Raw genomic sequence first — 26459 nt, forward strand, 5'->3', positions numbered from 1 at the left:
AAATAAATGCAATAAACATTATTCCGAAAAGAAAAATTCATAATTATTCNTAGAGCCAATCGGTAACCCTCATCTTCTCAAGATGCCGATCTAACTGCTCTTGATTAAGTAGTATAGAAAACGGATCTGCTAGGTTATCCGTAAATGCTATCATCTGCATTGCTATATTACCCTTTCCATCGAACTCTCTTAGGGGATAATAGCAGCAACAAACTCAACTCGGCTTCAGTGGTTGAATATGCAATCATTTCCTGTTTGGAACTCTTCCAACTAATTGCACCACTATTACAAAAAGTAGACTTTCTATCATTTGATCCGATAGAAAATCAAATTTGTGTATCCTTTACTCTTTAATACTCGTTTTCCATCAGTTAAGACTAAACTCTTAGTTACTTAACTGATGTCCAATGTTATTCACTTAGATTTGATTGATGTTTACAAGTGACACTCACTACATGAGAAACATCAAAACTTGTACATAATATCACATATATAAGATACCCAATAGCTAAAGCCTATGGTATTTTACTCATGTGATCCCTCTCTTCAGTTGTGTCAGGACACAACTTTAGAGATATAGATTTCATGCTTGAAAGGTAATAAAACCTTTTTTAGAATCTAACCTATTGAACAAATTCAATATTTTATGTACATACTTTGAGATAATCCTATTAATATTTTTGATCTATCTCTATAGACTCAAATCTCAAGGATATATGCTACTTATCTCAAATCTATCATATAAAAAATTTTAGATAATCAAACTTTTATCGGAGTCATCATGCTTACGTCATTTCTTGTTATTAATATGTCATCTACATATAATACAAGAAATGTGATAATACTCCCACTGACCATTTTATACACATGGATCATCAATGTTTTCACAGTATAGTCAAACAATTTGACTACCTTATCAAAACAGATATTCCACATTCTAAAATCGATATCTAATATCGCCTCTTTGTAAATGATAGGATTGTCCCTAGACACATCATCTCCAATTGCAAAGGCACTCTCTATGTCATGAAGACAACTATAATATGTCTAATGAACAAATATGTCTAACACTTCTCCAAAGAGGAGGCATAACCTTTTGTTCATATTACACAGATTCTTAAATTTGATTAGGTTAGGAAGATTTATTAACAAACTCTTTGTCAAGTTATATCTTTCTACCTTTTTCAGATCTTGTTTCGAATTTGTCTATTTTAGGCTTTTGATATAAGCTGTGTAACCCCAAATCTTAGCATACTTAAGATGGGGTGTCCCATATCTCATATGGTGTCTTACGAACAGACTTAGATGAAACTCCATGATCTAAAATCCATTTCATCAAATGGATCACATTAATACATTAATATGTATTAAATGCTCATTTATACTACCATTAATCATATTTAAGCGATAAATATCATTTAGTAATGTTCTAGTGCCATCACATTTATTATTAAAATAAATGCAATAAACATTATTCCGAAAAGAAAAATTCATAATTATTCTTAACTGGAATGGAAATAATGTTTTAAATACTATAATTACATAAATAGTAATTTAAAAACATGATTAAATGAAAACTGAATAGATAAATCTCCAACAACTAATGCAGCAACTCTTGCTTCATTTTCCATCCTTAGAGCAATCTCATCTTCAGTCAACTCTCTACTTCTTCTCAGATCCTGCAATGATACACAACCATGTGAAGTTGCTTCTGAGTATATTACCAAGAAGTAGTTATTTAGACCAATTAAAAACAAGTCTCTTTAATGAGCATACCTTCTGAAGGTTTGTCATTGTCCTTGACCTTCAAAGACTTTAGGTATTCTATGCAATTTCTTTTCAAATGCCCTTCTTTGTTGCAATGGAAACACTTTCCTTTACTTACAACCTTCCCTTTAGTTTTGGTCACTCCCCCAGTTGGTTTCACTTAAGAAACCTTCTTGTTCTTTCTCTTCTTCTTCGACTTGGAAGAGGCCAAAAGAATAGTATCAGTATTCATACCCTTCATTGTAGCATGAGCAGTGCACAACATATTGTGCAGATCAGATTTGGAACAATGAAGCTTGTTCATGTTGAAATTCATTATGAAAGGCCCAAGAGAATCTGGAAGACTGTAGAATTAAGTCTACTTCAAGCTCAGAGTCAAGGAAGATATTTAATTCTTCCAATCTCTCCAATAAGCCAATCATATTTAAGACATGATCTCCTACATTTCCTCCTTCTTGTAGCTTTGCTCGAAATAAGGTCTTAGTAACCTCATAACGTGCAATCCTACTGTGCTCACCGTACAACTCTTGTAGGTGATTGACCATAGATTTTGCGTCAGGCATCTTTTCATGCTGACGTTGTAACTCATTGGTCATAGAGGCAAGGATATAACTCTTAGCCCTCAGATCATGGTCCTTCCACTTATCAAATGTTGCAACCTCAGCATTATGAACAGGAAGCTGATCAACATCAGCATCATCTAGTATGATACCAATCAATGGATGATCTTGGATCAAAACATAACCGATCTTCTCCAAATTGAGAACGATTCTCAAATTTCGGAGCCAATCAATGAAATTTGGTCCAGTAAGTTTATTTTATTCGAGTATTTTGGATAATGGATTTAAAGCCATTTCAAAATAACTGCAGAAAGTAACATTAATTATTAGACACGATTCTTTATTAAACTATTTGATTTTCGATTATATAATCAAATAGTACCTCCCACTAAATTTTTCGAATCCTGCAGTTCCCAAGCAAGGAACGGAAATCCCGTTGGAAGATTTCTAATGGGTAATTGAGGTCTTACAAATTTATCTCATTCCTCACCTTAAGGGGCATCTTGGAATTTGAAAAATTTGTCAGTGGCCAACTCTTGCCAATACATCTCATGCATGATTCGATTTTATTAAACTTGGGCTCCAGGCCCATTGAACCTCACCTTAAGGGGCATCTTAGCCCAATGGACTCAGTTAAGTCAAACCCACCATCCTGGTAATAAGTAGAGTTGAACCTTGACTTTTCTCACCTTTAGTGGTTTCTTGAAAAGCAAAGTTTCTAAGTGCTACCACATCACATGCTTAAAGTAAGAAAATCAAAATATTTTAAATTAACACGTTGCCCCTATGTTGGCATAGCCGACACCGTGTCAAGAAAAATACTTGATTTCTTACGATGGTGGAGAGCCACGATTAGGTAATCTCAACTATTGAGGCCTAACCGTTTACAACTTAATATTTAATAAAGGGAAGATTTTAAGAATTATTATGTTTCACTTTGCTCATGCAACATTTTTACATATATCACATATATAAAGTGCATGAAAAGTAAACTCGATATCGGTCATGGACTTCTAAATAGTCAAAATTGAGCCAACTAATTTTGACCGTGCACAGTGAATAGTGAAAAATTAAAATCCTATCTATTACATGTAAGCTTACATCATACATATTCTTCGGGTCTTCAACTCTTGAAGTCTTCTAGTCTTCAACTCTTAAAGTCTTCGAGATTCATACATTTTCTATCTACCAGAAAAGGGATACATGTTTCGGGGAAGGGATTTACATTACAATAATAGATAAGAGACACGTAGGCCTCAATTTTAATTAATCACCAAAAACGGTGCAAAACCCAACATAAATCACATTCATTCAACGGGTCCTAAGTCCATGACCAAACCGACATGCTAAGCAATCCTTACATAGCATAAAATAAATAATGCATTAATTTGTGGCTTTATAAAATATAATACAATTATACCATAAAAACTTGGGTCAATTTAAAAAAAAAAAAAAAAAACTTTATATGGAAACCAATTTCCATATAACAAATCAAAACTTTCCATTAATTAATTAATTTCATACCAAAATTTAATTTGTATGTAATCAATTAATTGCTATTATAATATTATTTTAAATTAAACACTTTAATCTAAAATATTATAAGCATGGAAATTTACCTAAATAGCATTCAAAAAAAAATAGCATTCAATTATCACATAAAGAATCACTATTTAAGGAGAAAAATAAATATTTCAAGATTATAATAATATAATTATTAATAACATAAAATCATATTTCAAATGGTAATAATAATATATTATCATCTAATCTTTCAAAATATTAATTTTTCAAATATAGAAAATAATCATTATGATAATAATTAATACTACCAAAAATATCTCATATTTAATTAGTAGTAATTAATTTCCAATTACCAATATATAATATTTTCAAATATGATAACAATTAATACCACCCAAAATATCTAATATTTTATTTGGTAATTAAATTCCAATTATCATATATAATATTACCTTAATTATCAAATAATTTAGAAAGGTAATATTATGATCCCAAAAATTTGCGTAAATACACCGTCTAACCACAGCGTTGTTTTCCGATCGCCAGTAACCGCACATCAAACAATCATGCCAAGAACGGCCGGCATCATACGGCGCCTTCCGTACCACCACGACCCGACTCTTGTACGAATCCGCCGACTATCAACCGGTCGACAGCCAACGCAGGCACGATTGGCGGAATCATCTGGACCGCCGGTGCGTTCATCTCCATGAACAACCAGCCTCGAGTTCCTGTGAAGCCTCGTCGTCTCTGATTAACTAGTCGGTAGTCCAGACGATCGGAAATGCAAAACTGATCGGAGAAAAACGGAAAGAGTTAATACCTCCATTGGTCCTCTGAGTATTAGCGATATACCAGCCATGGTCCCTCGTCTTTTAAATGATCACGAGTCGTCCTCTCTGTTTTAAAAAATAACCACCCGTGGTCCTCCGTTAGATTTTTCTGTCAAATGGGTGTTAAGTGTGAGGGTAAATCTGTCATTTCCCCTATATTACCTATGATTCCCGTCCCTGGCCAAAGCCACCACCGATGACGATAAAGAACTCCGACGACGAGAACGATGGCGCAGCGAAGAACACTCACCAATCGGTTGTCACTTAAGATTTATACATACAAGGCCATATTAGGATCAGCATAGTCATGGTGTTCAGTTCCCAAATTTCCATACTGTGCGTTTCCCATTCATCCATTCTTTCTTTCCAGCTTCCTTCTTTTCTATCATCTCACCTCGCATTCTCAGGCTTTGACATTGGATGGTGACGGATTCTGATATTCTGTGACGAGATGCTGATCTCCATTAGGGTGACTTGATATTGGGAATTCCCCACTTACTTGTGTGCAAGGATTTTTTGCATGAATTCTTTTCTTCTTTTTTTTTTTTGTTCTTGTTTTCAACATGCAACATGTAAAATGAGGGTTTATTTGTTACTTACCGGATGAGAACGCATGCCTGCTATGACAGGAGGGTATTGTACAGTGTCCTCATCTTCTGGTCCTCTTCCATAGCTCATCTTACCATGAAGCATTTGTTTCAACAATTTTTCTCATCATCAATTTTAAATTCATGCTCGATGTCTTCAATATCTTCCTCATCTTCATCTCCTTCCACCCTTGGACTCCCCTTTGAAGTCATTTATGAAGAAGTAAATTAATTGGATAAAGAAGAATGGCAAAAATATGCATGATATTTGATGAATTTGCAGACTCATATAATATTTATATATAATTACCTTTGAGGCGTTTGTATCCGGTCTTGCACTAGGGGCTGAGTTCCTTCTCTTCTTTCATACTCATAGCATGGGCGGCATGCAGGCGGAATGTGCATGCCACAAGCATATCTCCATTCCATTCAAATCTGAACTTCTACTCAAAACCACATACAGCAATGTGCATGCATATAAATTGATTATATTGTAATTATGCTTTATATTATATAGTTCCATTTTCACAAGTTTGGCAAATCCATGAATTATAGATTTTACAAAATTTTCATGAACTTTACAGAATGGGAATAAATTTATGAGTATTATTAGATTTTGGAGGAAACTTACTCCAGTATCTTGCATGCCATGCCATGCCATGCATGTTAAGTTATATATAATGCACAATAATATTAATATATATTACACACATACTTACCTCTTCATGGCCATGGATGACAACAGTTTTCAAAGATGAACCAACAACCAACAATTATTCGCATGTTCATGGTCGCAACGAATGAAGCATGAACATACCTGTCATAGTCTTTAGCAACGAGGTAAAGAAACAGGATTGGCCACACCTGTCATAGTCTATGATACCCACCACCCCCAAATCCTTAATCACAAACCCATTACATTTTTTGCCAGCAAGAAACTCAGACCCACCCACTACCACTTCCAGCAACAAGATAAACCTGAAGCAGGTTAAGGTGAAGCTGGTGAACCGGTGCAAATCGGACACTAAGCCATCGCCGGCCGCGACCATGAGGGAAAGAGCAGCGGAGGTGGATCCTGAGGTGGACGCGAATTTGCAGGTGTCTATAATTTGGGTTACTTTTGAGTTAATATAGGTGAAATGACAGGTTTACCCTCACACTTAACACCTATTTGACAGCAAATCTAACAGACGACCACGGGTGATTATTTTTTAAAACATGAAGGACTACTCGTGGTCGTTTAAAAGACGAGGGACCACCGCTGGTATATCGCTAATACTCGGAGGACTAATGGAGGTATTAACTCAAAACGGAAAATACGCAGACGGTAGATTACGAAAAGAAAAACGCCTTTTTCCTTTTCTCTTTACACGCCTTTTTCCATTTCACTTTAATTTTCTTTTATTATTATAATATATATCTTATATATATTATTATATAATAAAAATATAATATAATAAAAAAACGTAACTTTTACTTTAAAAAGGAAAACAATTTTCCCATTTTATTTTTATTATTATTACACCATTTAGGATCTAAGTTTTTCTCTTTTGTTATAATTAATTTAATATATATCTCATATATATTATAAAATCATATAATAATCAAATTATTATATGATTAAATTAACCCAAAATTTTTAGATCAAAAATCAAAAGTCACAAATTAATCTAAACATAAAATCATTAGAAAAAGCTCGGCTCTGATACCACTGTTAGAAAAACATACATGCGCAGCGGAAGCATTAAATCGCATTTTCTATGATTCTATGTAAACGAGGGAGTTAGAAAGTTTTACCCTTGAAGCGTGCTTTGGCAGAATCAAAATCGTCCAAACGTTCGGCCTCTTGTCTGTCCACCGGCCAGGCACGTGAGAACTCCAAGAGATTTTTACGTGAAAACTCTTTTCTGAATAATCTCTCTTTCACTTCACTTAGTTTAGAAATAGGGCAAGGCTTATATATATATATATAGCCTGGTTTGGGCCCAAAGGTGCTAGCCTTTTAAAAGCCCAAATCTACCCAATATTGAATTAATTCATTAATCAGTTATTAATGTATTAATTCAATATCGATTACTCTTTATCGATTTCTTTTAAAGTTCTCAGCATTACCACGAACCATTATGGTGTTACTTTCTAGGTTCATAGTCAAACTAGCAACGAGTAATATTTAATAACTCATTATTAAATAACTCGTAAGTCATGAGTAACACCTAGCAGTATACCATGACTACCTAGTTAGTTGACAATGAATATATTTTAATATATTATAATGAACCTTTCCGTTACAAATATCATGCAACATTCCTTCCACACAACACTTGTTCCGAACCAGATAAAGGTCATGGTCAAACTTGGTCAAACCCATAAACCTGGTCAATATGTCTATTCAATATTCTTAACCTGAAGTCCAACTTCATTGTACTCTGGCCAGAGATTCTCGTTGTATGATTATTGAATAGACTGGAACATCCTTGTTACCTCAAGGCGGTGGATCCTCTATTGAACGCACACATGTCTCCGTACAATACTAAACTAGGCCACCAAGTATACTTATAGTCCCATAAGGAACAAAAGATGCATACCGACAAAAACTAATCCACTATATGTACAAGACAACCATGTCATCTCAAGTCAAAGGATTATTGCATACTTGTAACATACAACATACCGATGACATGTAGGTAAACACCATGCGGTACATTGTAGTCAGTCAATGTTCAATGACTTGTTCTCTAACAATCATCCACATGTCCACTCTCTGTATCTCATACAGAATGGCATGGGACTCACCATAAGAAGGATAATGTGCTAGTCTTATCGGAATTCTAATGCCCAATTATAATTCCTATGACTAGGAACATTTTACAATACTTCATTTTTTAATTATTCGTCACTCATATTCTTAACACTTAAGAATGAAGAATTAAGAAGATTGTATGTAATAATATCAAATATTAACTAAGCCTTAATAAAATAAATAAAATAATTATTTATTATATTTATTTAATAAGAAATTAATTTCCAAAACAATAAATGTTGGCTCCTAGGGCATAAATGTCTAACACCTTGAAGATAACAATCTTCAAAGTCTACACATTATAATATGAATACATTTTTTTTAAAAAAATGAGTGTAGAGAAAAGATATGTACAATCTACAAGATTGTCACTAGAGTGAACATTTTGTATAATAATTTCGTGACTCTTGTAGAGCTCACGTAGGTTGAATTTCGATGCTCTATATGCATGGTCAAAAAAAATTCCTTAACATACATATCTCTCATTTGTGAAACACAGGCTTTATTTGTCCTCATATAGGACATTGGGCCGAGGTAAGATCATACATAACATAACCAGTTTGGGACCTAGCATCACGAAGATCAAGTGAAATAGCTAGTACCTAAATAGCCCATTAAAACCATATATTGGTTTCTTACATAAAGGTCAAAACCTTTTTATCTCGAAGATACCGGGAGATATGTTAAATACGATTCAAATATTTCATTTTGGGAGGAACATTGAATGTTGCTTGCAATTTCAGTGAAAATATTAGACATGTCGCGATTATAGAACTTTTGGTTCTAAAGTGGTGCTCCAACGACAATGAAGTAATGGATATTTAGTCCCAGAATGTCCTAATTATCATCTTCAAGTCTAAACAGTTCTTTATCTACTCCGAGAGATTATCGGGCAATCGTTAGTGTGAGAAGTACATGATACTTATCCATAAAAAACATCTTTAAGTAAATTTTCAGTGTAGGCTAATTGGTGCGTTACATTTCTTCAATGAGATACTGATGGATCTACATGTCAATACAATGCTTTGTTTGTGCTTGGACCACCTCTCAACCTTGTGACCGAGAAGTGAATTCACCACTCGCCCACACCCAAGAACTTATTTCTCGATGGGCCGAGAACGTTACTTCTCAGTTGATACTAAGAAGTGGACATTTACGTTTTGGTGTGTAACCTTCCAGGTGTCACCTTTTGGGTGTACTGTTTTGGAAGCGTTACTTTTTAACCGGAGAAATTGATTTTGAATTAACTCTAATTTAATTTTAAGAACTAACGTTTGCAACACTTCATTAATTTCCAGATTAAATTGTCGGTTTCGAAGGTTACAATATGATTTTTAATCAGATGATTGATGTCATTGTTTATTGTTATTTATTTTTTTCATCTCCTATAAATACCTTAGTGTTAACCACTGTGTTAACTTCCATATTAAATTGTTGGTTTCGAAGGTTACAATATGATTTATAATCAGACGATTAGTGTCATTGTTTGTTGCTATTAATTTTTAATATCCTATAAATACCTTGGTGTTGGGCAGATTGTTGTTGTTGATTTCGAACTTCAAAATCTTTGATTCCCTCGCCCCCCCCCCCCCCNCCCCCCCCCCCCCCTCTCAAATCATTTCTCAAAAAATTTCTAGCAACACTTCTAATTCGCCGAGAATAACATAGCTTGAGTGATGAACTATATTACTGTAATTCATTTTATTCTTGAAAGACTTACGCTACAACGCTCCTAGAACTCTTGGGAGGTAACGAGTCGGTTTTAAAGAAAGTGTGTGTCACACACGACTTATATTTTCCTTGTTTTGTTCTATTAACTTTTGGATTTTTTTTTTAAATTTAACCTTTGATTCATCGACTTATTCATCTGTACAATTTCACAATTCAATTAATATTAGAGGAGTATGAGAAATTACATGTTGAGCAATATGCTTGAATAATGAAACTACATATTTACTATTTTTATTAAATGATTGAAATAATAAATCTAAAAATATCACTATCGTCGATGATTAAAAATAAAATTTTCTTTTTAAAAAAATACAAAATTATAAACAAAATATCAACTTAAACAATGCAATAACATATTTTGCCTTCTTATTCCCGTAAATTTTACTGTGGACTGCGCATCAAAACGACGTCGTTTTGATTAATGAAAACAGACGGATGAAACGGTCTTTGTTCCGGACAACTACAGTTTCCTTTCAACACAAATGCAGTATCAGTTCGTGACCATGGTCCACGGTATAACAACTGTCTTATTCCAATGTCCATCTTATATTCTATTCAATCTTGGATTCTCATTCACTATCTTCTCTTCCCATCTCTTGTCTCGAACCAAACGGCCATTAATGTAATTGACAAGAAAATGGAGATTCTCGTTGGTACAAAGGACTTGGTAGTGGGGACAAGGTCATGTGACACCATTCACTCCAAGGAAAATCTTCTCTAGTCAAAGGTTGCCACCTAGCAGGGGACACACCAAATCTTGGCTTCTTATACAAGGCGTTGAATGCCACGCCTTTGCACAAGCCACCACGTATACACCTAGCACGTGGCGCGGAAGCGCCCTGGAAACGCGTAATTTTGCCGACGCCTAATAAGCTTAACTATACTATTTTTATTTTTTCATTTTTTTACCAGCTAAAATTTTTCAATTCTGTCAAGCTATATTTTTTTTTTCTCTGAAATTCATAAATTCGTCTAAAATTTACAAAAGATAAATTGAAACAATCTAAATTCAAGATTAACATTCAGTTTCAATCTAGATTCAAACTATACTATTTTGCGCATAAAAAATTTAAGCCAAATCTAAATCTCCAATATTCATGTAAGAATCAAATTATTATTTTACCATGAAAAGATTGTAATTTATGTCCATCGTAAATATACCAATTATCAATATCACTCATGAATTATTAGTAGTGTAAATGTTGTACCTGTAGTTCAAAACGTGACATATATTATCCTTCCCCTAAAACTTTTTTTTTTGAAAAAACTTTCCTCTAAATTATTAATTGTGTAAATGTGGAAATGTGTTGTCTTCTATGTTCGAAGATCACATTTTTTCCTCCACTTATCTTTCTTTGTTTGTTCTCCTTCCATCAACAATAGTGTTTCTCCTTCTTCCTATTTGAGGAGAGAGGAGGGGAGGGGAGAGGGGCAATATATGTCACATTTTAAAAATTAAGAGATAAAATTAAGAGATAACATTGACAATTGATTATATTTATGACATGCATAAATTGCAATTTTATCTTTTATCATTAAAAAAGTTTTAAATGAGCATTCACATCCACCGGAGACTAAGTATACTATTTTCCATTTTGACTAGTGTTGACAGTTCAAGTTTTTGGTTAGTGAACAGTAACAAAAATGGGGAACACAAAATGCAAAACAGGAAACGAGAACGCTAGAAAACGGGTATTTTAAGAAATATTGGGAAAAAAGGGAAAAAGTATAAATATTTTGCTATGGCCCTATTTAATAGGCGCAGGGTCAGCCCTACAGGGCCCTAAATTTTGGTTATCCCATATTTAAAAAATAAATTATTATATGTATCATGTATATGCAGTACTAGTTTTATACGTGCATTGCGCGAATGAGTTAATGTCCAATGTTTATATTTAGATAAATATTTGAAAGTATATTAATGCAAGATTATATAGGAGAAGTTTATACATGGGTAATTGAATGTTGAATTTTTTTATTTAAATATCTAATTTAAAATATATGAATCCAAGATAATATTGAAAATTCATTATAATTATTACTAAAATAAATGTTTGCAACCTTGTAAAATCGATAGTCTAAATATTTGGTCTAAAAATGATAGTCTAAATAAATACTACTTTTAATTTGAATTTTTCTAAGTGTTCTTAATTCTCTTTTGAGTAACATTGTCATTGTCTTCATCTTTACTATTTGTTCTCTTCCTTTTTGTTGGTAGTATGTTATTTGCAATTTGATTATTGTTGGTAGCATAGATGACAACGTCATGCAATGAGATTATGATATAGGAGGTATGGACTTTCCTTTAGGTGTTCTGCTTGGGGTTCATTTGGTTCAACGATTATTGTTGAATGAGTTATTGTGGATAAAGAAATCCCTAGTTTAAGAAAAAAGATTAAATAAATTAATAAAAATTTGAAAATTTAAAATATTATGTATTCCAAAGATATTAAAAGGTAGTTTCTCGCTTCAATTTGCTGGGTAATGGGTTATTTGAGTACTTTCATTGTCAACAAATCCCCCAAGTAGTTAATATGATTGGTTTCAAACTATTCTTTTTTATTTTTTTCATGGTATTAAAGAAATACATATGTATCATTTTTTGGTGTAACTACTAATTTATTTAATTCAATAAGAGTAAAATAGAGNGGACTTTCCTTTAGGTGTTCTGCTTGGGGTTCATTTGGTTCAACGATTATTGTTGAATGAGTTATTGTGGATAAAGAAATCCCTAGTTTAAGAAAAAAGATTAAATAAATTAATAAAAATTTGAAAATTTAAAATATTATGTATTCCAAAGATATTAAAAGGTAATTTCTCGCTTCAATTTGCTGGGTAATGGGTTATTTGAGTACTTTCATTGTCAACAAATCCCCCAAGTAGTTAATATGATTGGTTTCAAACTATTTTTTTTTATTTTTTTCATGGTATTAATGAAATACATATGTATCATTTTTTGGTGTAACTACTAATTTATTTAATTCAATAAGAGTAAAATAGAATGATTCCGCTTCAATTTGTTGGGTTATTATTTGAGTACACTCTTTGTCAACCAATCCCCAAGTAGTTAATATAATTAGCTTCAAATTAATTTGCTGGGTAATGGGTTATTTGAGTACTTTCATTGTCAACAAATCCCCCAAGTAGTTAATATGATTGGTTTCAAACTATTTTTTTTTAATTTTTTTCATGGTATTAAAGAAATACATATGTATCATTTTTTTTTGTGTAACTACTAATTTATTTAATTCAATAAGAGTAAAATAGAATATAATGGTTCCGCTTCAATTTGTTGGGTTATTATTTGAGTACTCTCTTTGTCAACCAATTCCCAAGTAGTTAATATAATTAGCTTCAAATTATTTTAAATTTTTTTTCATAGTATTAATAAAATATTTGGTAAATAAATATATAACATTATTTTGTACTATAACTTTGATATTTAATTACAAGATATTATAAAAATAAGATAATGGACAATGTAATGAATATCAATTGATAAATTTGAATGTAAAGAATCTTTGCATGAGAGAAAATAAAGACAGTATAACTAATGAAATTATTTCTCTTATTTAATTTAATTCTTTGATAATAAATAATTTTTTCAAATAAAGGTATTGTAGACACATGATTCTAAATTAAAGAAATACATATGTATCATTTTTTGTTGAAGCTACTAATTTATTTAATTTAATAAGAGTAAAATAGAATGAGAAACTTAATTATGTTAAATTTGATTGAGATGAGATTCGAACCTAAGACCTTTCTTATAGAAATTAATGGGTAAGTTAAAAGTTAACGGAATATTAACAGAGAAGAAAATGTTTAACGGAAAACTTAACGGATAATCATAAAAGTAAAGTTAAATTAGGTAATCTCTATTAATAACATTAATCTGAATTATCTTAACCATCTATTTGATTAAATAATTCATCTGAATCATCCATTTGATTAAATAATTTGACCGTCATTTTTCCTACCCATTTTAGGCCTAATTCTCTTTGGCTCTTATTAGTATAGTAGATATAAGCCTATAATGTATTGAGTTCATAGAATCATACATTACGCAGGATTAGCCAATAGCCCTTATTCCCTTAACTCTTTAGTATTTAAGCACAACTGCACAATTCTTTTCGTTCGGCTTCTTATTCGGCGGATCGGCGGAAGTCAGCAAGTGCACAAATCTCACAATTCAAAAATCACAGGCGGTAGCGACATACAGACGATAATTCATAAATTCACAACTTCTTCCATTCTCGGTAATTAAAATTACTAAATATTTCACAATTTTCGTTTATTGTTTTATTTACCTGACTTAATAATTTTGATTTCAAAATAATATATTCAAGAATTTGTTTCTTGATTAAATATTTATTCATAGAGTTTCTAAATAAATTCTTATTTTTTTTAGGATTTTATAATTATGTCTTCTAAAAAATATTCATCTAGGTTTAAGAAGCGTAAAAAGAAAAGAAGAATTAAGCAACTAACTCAATCTCAAAAGGGAGCTCTTGAAAAATTATTACAAAAGAAGCTCAAATAGATGTGCAAAAAGATGACGCTACAGAAAAATTGTTAGATGTTAATCTTCATATAGAAGATCAAGATGTTTGTGAGATTGGAAAAAATTTAAATGAAAGTGTGCATAACGATGATAGGTATCACGGTGACAATGAAAATAATAAGAATGCTAATAGTTGTTTAGATATTTTCAAAAAAAAAAAAGTTGTTTAGATGATGTTGGTCAGAATGATAAACCAAATGATTAGCTTGTATTTGACAAATATGATCCAAGAAATTGGGATGCCCTTGATTCTCGATTAATATATATTCTGGTGAAAGATATCCTAAAAGAGATTTATTAATAAATAAAGATCCTAAAGATAAATTTTCTAGATAATTTTCCTCAGCATTTTACATAAGATATTTGCCAAATGGAGAGAAGTGTGATTGAGATTGGCTTGTATATTCAAAAGAACTTGGCAAGGTGTTTTGTTTTTAATTTGTTGTAAGAGTTTTAAAAAATGTATAGGAAAAAGGTGTTTTAGTCAATGAAGGTTTTAGGGACTCGAAACATCTTAGTGTTAGACTTAAAAGTGCATGAAACGAGTGTAGATCATATAACTAATATAGGTGTAATTGAAAGTTGAAAATCAACTAAAGATTGAAAGGTTATGAATTAGAAGCTTAAAATTGTGTTGGAAATTAATATAAAATATTATTAAAATGATTATTTTGAGCATTGTTTTGAGTAGTTTCACTTCCAATTTAGTTTGGTTGATTTGGATTTTAAATAAGAGGTTGAATTTGATATATTATACAATCAAAATGGATAATGAATAAATGTATCATAAATTTGCAAAAATAGAGTTTTGAAAGAGCAAATTTATCATGACCATGATTCACGTTGCATTATGGACTAAGTACATCAAGTCACAAAAGTATGTATGAACAGATACTACATTGTAACAGAGTAAATAGTATTCAAAAAAATAAGTACATCAAGTCACAAAAAAATAGAGTTTTGAAAGAGCAAATTATATCATGACCATGATTCATGTTGCATTATGGACTAAGTACATCAAGTCACAAAAGTATGTATGAACAGATACTACATTGTAACAGAGTCAATAGTATTCAAAAAAAAAGTACATCAAGTCACAAAATATATAATCCTCTATTTCATTTTGTGTAAATAAATTAATACAAAAATATATATTGTTGAAATTTTTAAAATGACACCTATATTGATATAATTTTTCAGCATAATGTTTCATTAATTGTTTGATGAACTTACTGATTTTATAATTTTACAGTAATGACTTTGTGAACTTATAATAATGAATTTATGAACCTGCAATAATTACCTAATAAACCAATAGAAATACATGACTTTTATGAATTGACCTACCGTGGTAACTTAATAAACCTATTGTAGTGATTTTATGATTTTATTACAATTGTAATTTTATGAACCTGCAACAAAGAATTTATGAATCTACTATGGTGATTTTTTGAACATACTCGAGTGCTTTTATGAACCTACAGATTTTATGAACATATTGTGGTGTTATGAACCTACAATACTGTAGTGGTTTATGGACCAAAGTCACAACAAAGATTTTATATACCTATATATTTTTTTTACAAAAATGATTGAAAAAAATTACAAATATTGGTGTATTTTAAAAGATCTCAATAAGAATTTTTTAATTATATAATTTTTATACAATCATTTTATTTGTATAAAAAGAAAAAGAGAAAAATAATTTATGGTTTAAGAAAATATAAGGAAAAAAATTGTGGATAGTTTTTGTTTGTGTTGCTACATGCACCATTGTCCATCATGAAATTATTGCTTTGGATGCGTTTGGTTCGCACATGAGAATCGGAATCAGAATGACGAAATACTTGGTGGTGATAAGTTTTGGTGAAAGTATTTTGCATGTTTGGTAGTTGATAGGGGATAGACTAAGGCTCGGTGCTAGGGGGTCGGCGTAGACGAAAGGGACAACTAATGAAGTGGGGAAGAATGCTCGGAAGAAGGCATGATGATCCGACATAGGTCGGCCGAGGATGAGTCGGACGATCGAGGGTTTGAGGAAGTAGTGACAAGGCAGCTGAAGATCTTAGACTGAGAGTGATTAAAAATTGCTATTGAAACAACTAAGTACAATGGAAGAAAAAACGCGCTAAAGGAATGAAATGATGAGTCGGTCCAGACCGACCTAGAGAGAGACCGAGGTAAGCAATTCCTAAGGTAGTTCAGAAGTTTCCTAAGGGATTAAGTAATCCATCTTAGCTTGTATAAATAGGGGTTCAAGGCCTTGAAAGAGGCATAAGCAATTCACTGTACTCAAAGGCAATTTATAATACAAAGAGGGCTGAGAAGTCACTCTAGTTTTCTGATCGAGTGTTAGTCGATTTTCCGGTGGTATTGGCCTGCCATTCGATCATTCCGTGGGAGATAAAACCAACATTGGCGCCGTCCAGGGGGATCGATCAAAAGGTTGTGTGGTCTCTAGCTGATTGAGAAGGTTGAAAGTACGTAGCAATGGTGACTACTAGGAGTCGTCAAGGTCAGGGACAAGGAAGGACGCAACTTTAGATGCAAGCGAATGCTACTACTGGGCAAATTGTTTCTTAGGGAAGGGGCTTGCGAGAGCAGTTATCCCGACCCCGTGCTGGCAACTTACGAGAGCAGCTTAATCGTCAAAACTCTCGTGCTCAAAGTGAGCAATTGCGAGTGTAAGATCCTCCAGCTAATGGGGTCCAAGTTGGAGAGTCGCACCTGAACAACCCCAGCCGCCTGGAAATCTGGTGGCATTAACTCGATTTGTAGGAATTTACGAGTGAGAGGTGCACCTTCGTGAGAGAGGTAGGCATTCGGTGCTGCTATTTTTCGAGTGATAGAGGAGCACAACCTGAGATTGAATGCCAAGAAGTGCACTTTTGCTGTGCAAGGGGGAAAGTTCTTAAGATATATGGTAACTCGGCGGGGGATTGAGCCAAACCCTGAATAGGTTAGGCCTATAATTGATATGCAGCCACCAAAGACTATCAATGAGTTACAGCGTCTTACGGGTCGGTTGGCAGCACTGAGCCAATTCTTGTCTAAATCGGCAGATCGATTTTTGCCTTTCTTCGATGCTTTAAAGACTAGGGAATGATTCGTTTGGTCGGAGGAGTGTCAGACTGCCTTCGAAGGTCTCAAAACATATCTTCTTTCCCCTCCACTATTGTCTAAACCGGTGGAGGGCGAGACATTGTTCCTTTATTTGGCTGCCTCTCAGCAGGTTGTTAGCTTGGTGCTAGTCTGAGAGGAAGATAAGGTTCAACATCCAATATACTATGTGAGTAGGGCTTTGAAAGCTACTGAAGTTCGTTATTCGCCACTTGAAAAAGTGGTCTATGCGTTGGTCATTACTGCTAGGAAGTTGGTCCCCTACTTCCAAGGTCACCCCATCCGAGTGTTGATAGATCAGCCGTTGGCTGGAGTTTTCATGAATCTGACTTTTTCTTGTCGATTAGTCAAGTGGGCAGTCGAGCTTACCCAATATGGAATCGAATACCAGCTGCGACCCACCATCAAAGCCCAAATACTAGCAGACTTTATAGTGGAATGCACGGCTCAAGAGGCAAAAGACAACTCTATGGTCATTCCCGAGTCAGAGGGATGGTGGAAGATGCATGCCGATGGTGCGTCAAGTCAGAAGCACCAGGGGGGGGGGAGTATTGCTAACTACCAACAATGAGGCTGAGTATAGGATTGTCCTTGGTGGATTAGGAGAAGCCAAAGCTTTAAGAGCCGAGGAGCTTCGCATTTGGATCGACTCACGTTTGGTAGCCGAACAAGTGAAAGGATCTTATGAAGCTAAAGGAGAAAGAATGAGACAGTACAAGGAAGTGACTGAGGGACTCCTAAAGGAGTTCCAAGCTTATGAGATCGATCATGTTCTTAGAGCAAGAAAACTCGAAGGTAGATGTTCTGTCTAAGATAAAGTTGGGAGGAATACCAGAGTACTTAGTGGGCATATATCGGAAAGAGATAGTAGAACGATCAAGTATAGAAGCTCGGGATGAGGTTGAGGGAAAATTCAATGTAATAAGTCAGCAAAGGCGAAACTAAGGAAAGAGTGACAATGAGGAGGAAAGTACCCAAGAAGCTCAACTGTTGGCCAACCTTATCATGTACGATGTCAAGATCGAGCTATCCGATGACCCGGTAAAAGCAGCAAGAATCAAGAGAATGACATCGTTTTATGTCATGCAGGACGGGAGGTTTTACAAAAGGTCTTTCGGAGGACCCCTTCTACTTTGTTTATTCTCGACCGATGCTGAGAAAGTAATGGAAGAAACACACTTAGGGATTTGCTCAGCCAATCAAGGGTCTCATACTTTGGCACGGAAGTTGGTATTGCAAGGATATTATTGGTCGACCATGGTCAGAGACTGCATATGAAAGGTGGAAAAGTGTCCTGTTTTCAAGCCTTCGCTCGGAAAGAAGCAAGGCCGGTTTCCTTCTATACGCCAGTCACCACTGCCATTCCCTTCGCAAGATGGAGCATAGATTTGTTGGGCCCACTGCCAGTCGTGCCGGGGTGACACATGTTCTGCATAATAGTTGTTGACTACTTCAATAAGTGGGTGGAGGTCGAGCCATTAGCCACTATCACCGAGTATCAATGCAGAAAATTCCTTTGGAAGAATATAAGTTGTCGATTTGGCATACCCGAGCATTTGATAAGTGATAACGGTCGGCAATTTGATTGTCGGCCCTTTGCTGAGTTCTGCACGCAGTTCGGAATCAGGCACACCAGGGTATCTGTAGCCTATACTCAGACCAATGGACAAGTGGAGAATGTTAATCGGACCATCGTGGATGGGATACGAAAAAAGTTGAGTGATCTCAAAGGGAGTTGGGTAAGCAAGCTAGAGCGAGTGTTATGGGCTTACCGCACAAGTTCGAGAAGGGCAACTGGTGAAACCCCTTTTTCTCTAACATATGGGTTTGAGGCCAAGGTGCCAATTGAATTACTCAAGCCTAGTGACCGAGTCATGCGGTACACTAATGAAGCGAACGAGGAGAGTCTAATGATAGAGAAAAACTTCTTGGAGGAGAAAAGAGAGGTAGCAACTCGTTGCCAGATGGCCAAGTACCAAAGGTCGGTAAAAAGATATCATGATAAATGTACCAAGCCCCACTACTTCCTTGAAGGGGATTTGGTACTCAGAAGCCGGACTGCTAGTCAACCCAACGAAGGAGGAATGTTTGCAAAGAAGTGGGAAGGGCCTTACCGTATAGTTGCAGTGGTTGAGCTAGGGATATACCGACTAGAAACAATGAATGATCGGCAAGTTGAGAGGCTCTAGAACTCGTATCACCTCAAGAAATTCTATCAATAAGGGCTGAAAAGTCCGAACTATTGTAAAGGACTAGATGCGAACTATAAATTATAGTTCGGGAGAGGGTCCGAGTCAAGACTTAGCCAATTTTGTGAATAATGGTTTACAAGTCAATGGTTGTAAGGGAGTTGAAATTAAAAAAAAAAAGGCCTGAGCAAAGCGAGCTCGGTGGGACGATGATTGAACTTACCAAAAAAACAAAACATGCGAAAATTAAAGAAGTCAAGATAGGAGTGCAAAAGAGATGTTCATTCAAAACAAAAAATCCCCATCTCTATTACAGGGCAAGCAAAAGAAAGAACAAAAGCAGCCATAATACTTAGGCTTCAGACTGAGGGATTCCGACCATATCCACCTCCGTTGGTCTAGTCGGCGGATCACGATCGGAGATCCTAGAGCGGCGACGATTTAGTTGAAGAGCGGCTGATGGGTCTTCTTCCTTGGTAGCTACAGTATTCCCTTGGTCGTCCTCAGCAAGAGTCGGAATTGCAGCACGATCCATCCCAGCCACGGAATTTAAGGTTGCTGATGAGTTCAAATATGCATTATCCATCAGAATTTCACCGCTAGTTGTACCCACAGAGGCATTGATAATTACGTCCTTGGCCCCCTGGTCATCATCGGGGGTAGCTAGGTTTAGAAGACCCCTACCAGTCAGAGAGAAAGTAGAGTCCCGAGCCTTGAGTTGGTCGAAGATCTCCTTTTGAGCATCCTAGTACCCCAAGCCGTAATCCGCCTCTCTAAGATCAAGTAGGTACTGCTTCCCAACCGGACTATCTAACCATTTGTCCACCACAGTCTGAGCATGCATATCAGCATGGGCCATGGCTTGCTCAAGAAAGGCATCCAACTCCTTAAACTCTGTCAGTGCTTCCTCCTAGGCCGACTTTAGCTCTTCAGCTAGCTTCTTCGCCTTCTCCCATCTTTCAGCCGAGCTGGCGCTCAGTTTGATTATCTCAGCCTTCACTTCCTTGGAGTGAGTCGCCTTGGCAGACTTAAGAAGTTCAGAATCTTTGGTCAAAGCCTTGACAACATCGTGAAGCCCAGCATGGAACTATTGAGCTTGAAAAGACAACAAGTGTAAAAGCTCGGACCCGAGGAATAAAAAAATTCTTGCAAGTAGAGGAGGAATACCTGGAAGCTGTGGGAAACAGCCGACTAAAGAAGATAAAGAGGATTGGCACCCTCCAAAGGCTGTAATCCTCCGTAGGAATCATTTGCTCTAGGCGGCAGAATATGGAGGTTTTGGCCTCAAAAACCCTCTGATCAGGGTTAGCAGCTGGAGTACGCCTCGTCCTCTTTGAGGCGGACGGGGTGGACGAGTCGGAAGCCTGCTTGGGGCCGTGCGCTCTCAGGCGTGGCTGGTGGGTCGGAGCGAGAGCAGCGGCTGTGGGGCTTGCCCCTATAGTCACACCAACTGGAAGAAGGTGCTAGCGAGGGTCGGGTCAGCAGAAGCCGAGTCAGTAGCCTTATCATTGCCATTCTGGGCCACAGAAGCTTTTCCCTTATGGCGGGCTCGGAGGGCGAGGCTACACTCATTCATGTGTCCGGTGGAGGCCTCAAAGTCAGAAGCAGAAGAGATCTCGACCACATTTTCCAGCTCCTCGTCGTCATTGGACTCGGGCTTAGCCTTAGAATTGGCTTGGGGCTGAAAGAGCTGACTGTCAATTGAAAGGAAAGACGAAGATATAAAATAAAGGCAACGAAAAAAGAGATAAGTATTTGACGAAGAGGCTAAGAAGAAAAGCAACTTGTGCTGCCCGCCCCTTCAGGTAGCAAGCCGGCCGAGCCGATGGCCTTAAGGTTGAACCATTTATCGACCGGGATCAATTGATCCTTCATCGCCGTAACAGCGATCTTTAAATCCGGGACTACTAAGTCAAGCTTTCCATCCAAGCGATAGAAGGAAGGATGTTAGAGGAAAAGACAAAGCATCTTGAGAGTCGGAAGGCTTGACAAAGAAGAATTTATTCTTCCACTTTTTATGGGAGTCCTTCAAACCAGCTATCGCTCGACAACCCCGTCTTTGGGATACTTGAGCGAAGCCTGAAAGGATTTTCCCGACCTGCTTAACTTGAAAAATCTGGTTGAAAAGAGACTTGGTAAGGGTGAGGCGTTTACATAGGTGGAGGTCAGAAAGTAGGAGAGAAGTCGGTGGGAATTGGGGATGTGGTGTCCTGGCAAAATGCATAAATAATGGAAGAAGGTGGTTAGGAAGGGATGAAGAGGGATACGAAACCCGTACACGACCGATAGATAATGTAGGTCGATATAACCCGACGGGGGATCACGAATGTCACGATCACCTGCCGCCAAAACAACGGCCTTGGGCCCAGTAGGGCCCCCACATGGTCCAACATTTCGGGACTAAGGGTGGAAGAATGTTTAACAGGGAAGTTTAAGTTCGCGTTGCAGCACGATCAAGATTATCCCACCGATGCACTCCGGCCATGGCCATGGCTGGATAAAAGAGCATTTCCTCCGGAGCACTCGCCGGATGCTTGGCCGGAGTGTCGTTTGACGCCGTCGATTGAGAGGAGGAGGCAGAAGAGTTGTTAGTAAATCCCAGACGAGGGTGAGAAGAAGAAGAGGCCATTGGAGAAGTAAGATAGAAAAAAGAAGAAAACAAGGGAAAGAGGGGGCTTACTGGAGGGTTTTGTGGAATTGACATCGGAAGAGAAAAGGATGATGGCGATGGAGGAAGGTAGTGCAATGAGGAAGGAGGAGCAAACGATGACCGGCGAATGGCGGAGAAGTGAGAAACGGCGAAGACTGTCTTGAAAGTATGGAAAGAAGTTCGGTATAGATTAGGAAAGTATCTAAATGTAATAAGGAAAGAGTTCCTAAGGTAGTTTAGAAGTTTTCTAAGGGAGTAATCCCTCCTAGCTTGTATAAATAGGGGTTCAGGGCCATGAAAAGAGGCATAAGCAATTCACTGTACTTAAAGACAATTTATAAATAGGGGTTGAGAAGTCACTCTAGTTTTCCGATCGAGTGTTAGTCGATTTTCCGGTGGATGTGACCTTATAATGAGAATAAGGGTGCGTTGAAAACCCGGAAAATGACTTATGGAAAATGTTTTTAAAATATGTGCACATCATAATGCCTAATATGCACACACATGTTTTTAATCTTCCAATTAATCTCATCATAGATCTATTCTTTTAATGGATGAGATTGGTTCTCATGGACTTATGATGAGAAAGTTGATTCTCATATGATCTCTAACCATCAAAGCAAATAATTAATAATTAATTTTCTTTTAAAAGAAAAAAAAAAGGAGCCCNAAAAAAAAAAGGAGCCCCCCCCCCCCCTCCCCCGCCCTAAAGCTGAAACTTTTGCCATCCATGCGCTGTTCTCTATTTTATTTTATTTTTTATTTTGCTTTTGATTTTGAGAGCCCAGAAAATTAGTTATAATGCAAGATAATTTTAGATAACTTAAATGAAGTAGTACGAGCAAGGTAGATCTAGAGGGGAGCAATTCAATGAGCTTAGTTGCCCTCTCTTCCTACTCCATCCTTTTATGTATAGTAATCCTGTGTGTGTGTGAAACTTGTTAACATATAACTATATAATAAGTATGTAACATAGATATGATAATTATCAAAATTTGAGTTAACTTAGAATGTAAGTTATACATGCATTTGATGTAGTAAAGATTAAAAAAAAAAAAAAAGCCAAATTTTTGCACAGCTTTTGTGTGTTTTATTTTTTATTTTTTCAAAATATCTCATTTATTTTTATTGTTTGCATCCACTTAAACAAAATTTCTAGTGCAAAACCTAAATACTAGTATCATTTTACAAAATATGTTAATGTTACTACTATATGATATTCTCTTAGAATATCAATAATGCGAACCAAATGCTTGATATATAATATTCTAATGCAACATTACATTGATAATCTGAGATAACACAAATCAAATGTCATCGAAGTGCCTATATATCACCAAACAACATAACATGCATGCTTAATTAATGTTGCTTTTTAATTTTTTTTTCCTCTTTGAATGTGTTCATCAATCCGCTACTAATAAGAATATAACCGAATATTATAAGGCAATTTATATACAATGGTCCACCTTGCATCATGGACCATGGTTCATTATTATGATACTGTAGATATTTATTAAAAAGTATCATTGATCATGATTGATTATTATAATACTGTAGGTGCATTAAAGTGACATCAATTTGCTATTATCATTTACACATTTTTTTAAATTTTTTATAATTAAAATCAATGTTACGAAATATATAATTAAAATTATCTCTTTGAGATATTTTGAATGATACTCATATTAATATATTTTGAATCTTAATATTTTTATTGATGGACATCCAATATTGATAAATGAATCTTGTACATTGTGAAAATAAACATATAGTACTCTCTTAATGAACATATTTTTAGTTCATCGGCATTATGATTGAGTTGCACTATTATTGTAAAGATGAACACTCTGTATTATAAAAATGAACACCATATTGTGAAAATGAACCGCTATATAGTGTTACCTGCACGGGCTTAGCTTATTGGTCTAGTAGGCAGTATTTGGGATAAGAGACCAAGGTTCAAACCTCGAAAACGGTAGTGTGGGATTATGCCCAAAGTGGGCAAATTCCTTGTGTGCACCGACATTTGGCCATATCTACGGAGCCATTGAGTCACTTATTAACATTCTCCGAAATGCTCGTCGGGTAGGGGTGTGAGACTGTGGGGGGGCTCTTGGGGTTGGGGATTAAACCTTTTGGGAGTGGAGGACCACCCGACATCCCGACAGTGTTCAATCGGCTAGACCACCAGGCAGTGGAGGATATGGATGGATCTTGGTGATCGCGACAAGAGAATTTACGTCCAGGAAGGTCTGGACACCATGGGCCTTTAAGCGCATGTTTTATTTCTTGTTGCTTGTTTCATTATGAATATAATCACATGGAATTGCCAGGGAACGACGTCTAAATCCTTTCAACGCGCCCTCAATCAATTTGTCCGGGACTTCACCTCCCAAATAGTCTATATCCTTGAGCCTAAAATTTCTGGAAACCAAGTCAATGTAATCTGCTCTAAGTTTGGCTTTGAGGATTGGCTTAGAGTAGAGGCAGTGGGGTTTTCTGAGGAATTTGGTTTCTTTGGAAAAATTGTATATTAGGAGGTACTCTCATCCACAGTTTGTTGTGTTACAGGTACAAGATGGACAGAGGGAACCATGGTATTTTGCAACCGTATATGGGAGCCCAAACTACATCCTAAGAAGGAGATTGTTCGCAAATCTCACACAGAGCAAGTTGGGCATCCAGGGAGCATGGCTCCTATCAATGGACTTTAACTCGGTTGTAGACAGCAGCAAAGTGAGTAACCAGGAATACTTGTCAACAACCCGTTGTGCGGACTTTAATGAATTGATGTTCAAGAAAGGCCTCATCGACCTAGGTTACGTAGGCTCAAAGTACACATGGTCAAGAGGCCAGGACTCAAACACCTTTAGGGGGGCCTCGATAGGGGACTCAACAATGCAGATTAGAAACTACAGTTCTCAGATGCCTCTGTCGAACATCTACCGATGATTGCATCAGACCACACACCTTTGCTCATAAGGATTAAGCCGGCAGAGCAGCCACCATTGAATAGAAACTTTAGGTTCAACATGGCATGGGCATCCCACCGCAACTTCCAACAATTGGTACAGATAGTACGGAATAAAGAGGGAAGCTTGCAAGAAAACAAAAATACTATGGCAAAGGCATTAGAAGAATGGAATAGAAAAGTCTTAGGGAATATATTCAACAGGAAAAAAAACTTCTGGCACGATTGAGTGGCAGCCAACGTGCAATAGCGATTAGCACAAGATCAGATCTCATCAATCTTCATAGATCTTGAATTGAACGCCTTTCTCTTTGTAGCCATCAATTTTGACTTTTCAAGTGCGAATACTTGACTTGCAATTTCCTTTGATCTGGTTTGTCAAATTGATCTCTCCAAAATAATTTCCTCAGGTGCTTCTTGCTTGAGCAAAAATTATATCACCGAAAATTCACCGACAACTCCAAGTTGATCATCATCAGCTCAATTCGAATTTTGCCACCAAAATTAATTTTTGATTTTGAATTATTATCCCAAATTTAAATTTAATTTTTGCTCAAATTTCCCTTCCAAAATTTTAATTTTGGTTTGAATTTTTGTTGCCAAAAATTAAATCTTCTTTTGGAATTTTACACCCAAGAATTTGAATTTTTCTGGACTCATAGAGAGTCATCCAACTTCATCTTAAAATAAATTGCTCATCTAAGGAGCATTTGAACACTACACCTTTTTGTTCATGCTGAGTACTCTGAATATTTCTTTATTCCCGAAATGGCTTTTCGCTTGTTATCCTGATAGTCATCCTGCTTCCCATAACCTTTAGCTTCATTTTGCGCCACTTGTCCATCCTTCCACTTCATCTTTTGATGACTTTCACATCATATAATTAATAAATAACATTATACTGAATTAGTCTAATTCTCCACAAAATTCGTATGACTTAGACTTAGACTTGGACTTTGGAGATTTTAATCTAGACTCAAAATAAAATAAGGGGACTATTAAAAATTATAATTTGACTCATCAAAACTATTACAATTTATTCCTAATAGATCTGAAGCAATATGAAAGCAAAGTTAAATAGCTGAGTGCATACATTCTTATGAAGGATGATTTAGTAAATCAGATCAAGGCTCGAGAAGGTAAACTGATGAAGGAACTAG

At 35.8% G+C, this 26459-nt stretch overlaps 1 protein-coding gene across 1 annotated transcript; it reads left to right on the forward strand.

Annotated features, from left to right (window-relative positions):
- The first annotated feature begins 16920 nt into the window (after nt 1-16920).
- LOC116020205 lies at nt 16921-19675 on the forward strand. The gene is made up of 5 exons (XM_031260685.1): nt 16921-17078; nt 17664-18001; nt 18090-18281; nt 18433-18647; nt 18947-19675. The coding sequence occupies exons 1-5, from the start codon at nt 16921-16923 to the stop codon at nt 19673-19675; spliced, it is 1632 nt and encodes a 543-aa protein (XP_031116545.1).
- The last annotated feature ends 6784 nt before the right edge of the window (nt 19676-26459 follow it).

Source organism: Ipomoea triloba, chromosome 5 (genome assembly GCF_003576645.1).
Source record: "Ipomoea triloba cultivar NCNSP0323 chromosome 5, ASM357664v1".
Taxonomy (NCBI): Eukaryota; Viridiplantae; Streptophyta; class Magnoliopsida; order Solanales; family Convolvulaceae; genus Ipomoea; species Ipomoea triloba.